The 1,874-nt window shown below is 28.5% G+C and overlaps 1 protein-coding gene across 1 annotated transcript; it reads right to left on the bottom strand.

Moving 5' to 3' along the window:
- On the bottom strand, positions 1 to 1,874 carry PGSY75_1237900 (hypothetical protein; the record flags this gene model as incomplete). Its single annotated transcript, XM_018786948.1, has 1 exon — positions 1 to 1,874. A coding segment is annotated over one exon (1,874 nt), but the record flags the coding sequence as incomplete, so codon positions are not given.

Here is a 1,874-nt window from a genome sequence, read left to right as displayed (position 1 = left end):
CACTTATATGTTCATCTACAAGTCCTTCACTTATATGTTCATCTACATGTCCTTCACTTATATGTTCATCGACATGTCCTTCACTTATATGTTCATCTACATGTCCTTCACTTATATGTTCTTCTTCATATCTATCACTTACAGGTTCATCTACATGTCCATCACTTACAGGTCCCTCTACATGTCCATCACTTACAGGTTCTTCATATCTATCGCTTATGTGTTCCTCTACATGTTCATCACTTACAGGTTCTTCAAATCTATCACTTATATGTTCCTCTTCATATCTATCACTTACATGTTCATCTACATGTCCTTCACTTACATGTTCCTCTACATGTCTATCACTTATATGTTCTTCTTCATATCTATCACTTACATGTTCCTCTACATGTCTATCACTTGCATGTTCTTCTTCATATCTATCACTTACATGTTCATCTACATGTCCTTCACTTACAGGTTCCTCTACATGTCCATCACTTACAGGTTCTTCAAATCTATCACTTATATGTTCCTCTTCATATCTATCACTTACATGTTCTTCTTCATATCTATCACTTACGTGTTCTTCTTCATATCTATCACTTATATGTTCCTCTTCATATCTATCGCTTACGTGTTCCTCTTCATATCTATCACTTATATGTTCCTCTTCATATATAACACTTACAGGTTCCTCTTCATATCTAGCACTTACATCTCCCTCTACATGTCTATCACTTATATGTTCCTCTTCATATCTATCACTTATATGCTCCTCTTCATAAATTTCACTGATATCCTCTTCTTCATATCTAATAGTAATATGCTCGCCTTCATAATATTCCTTTTCTGGTTGCATGACACCACTTTCACTATGGTATTCAATTTGCTCATCCACTTTTTCTAGATCTGCATCTACATTAAATGAAATAGAATCAACATGGCTATCTTTGTCCATGTGGTCCATTTCCATAGATTGTTGAGAGTACTGATCTTCCTCTTTTTCAATTGGAGCAAGATGGTCAGCACTGTAAACATCATGACTTGGTGTGCTTTTAAAGCTAACACTGCTATGACTACTTTGACGATCTTCTTTAGATGTTCTTTTTTTCTTCTTTTTATTTGTTTTGATTTTTAATATTTTAATAATTTTTTCTCCATGTTTTGATTCTAGATATTTTTTTTTTTGTAAAAAATTAGGATCATTTGAATAATAGCTAACTAAATATTTAAAGGTAAAAAGATTTGGTACTAGGTTATTATTTTCTTTAATAATTTTTTCTTCTACATGTTGTGTAGATTTATGAAGATTTTCAAAAAATTGAGTATTAGACAATGTATTTTGGATATCAATAATTTCATTATTTTTTATCATAGAATCTATTTTGGTTTTATATATTTTTCTTTTTTCTTTATAAATAAGACTAGTTAAATTAATAATAACATCTTGAGAAATATTATCATCAATTGAAGGTAATTTTGGTTGTAACCCTAGAAGGGCTTCATTATACATTTTTTTTATAGAATTTAAATATTTTTGTACATCTATATCTTTTTCATAATTTTTTAATTCATCATAAAAATCTTCTACACTTATATTAAATCTTTTTAATACATTCTTTTCTACATCTTCAATTTTTTTTTTATAACCATTATTTAATAATACTTCTTCTAGTCTACTTAATTCTATGGTAGTATTAGATTCATTTCTTAACATGTCATAAACATGTTTTGTAGTTTTTGAAGTTTCACATAATACTGTATATATTTCATAACATAAATTTCTTAAGATCAATAAAATGTTCTCTTTAACAATCTTCTTTTTTTTTTTAAATATTTTCTCACCAGTAATATACCATATAAAAAAAAAACTACCTACAAACAAACCT

This window comes from Plasmodium gaboni, chromosome 12 (assembly GCF_001602025.1).
Source record: "Plasmodium gaboni strain SY75 chromosome 12, whole genome shotgun sequence".
NCBI classification, from domain to species: Eukaryota; Apicomplexa; class Aconoidasida; order Haemosporida; family Plasmodiidae; genus Plasmodium; species Plasmodium gaboni.
This window is presented reverse-complemented; position numbering and strand designations above follow the sequence as displayed.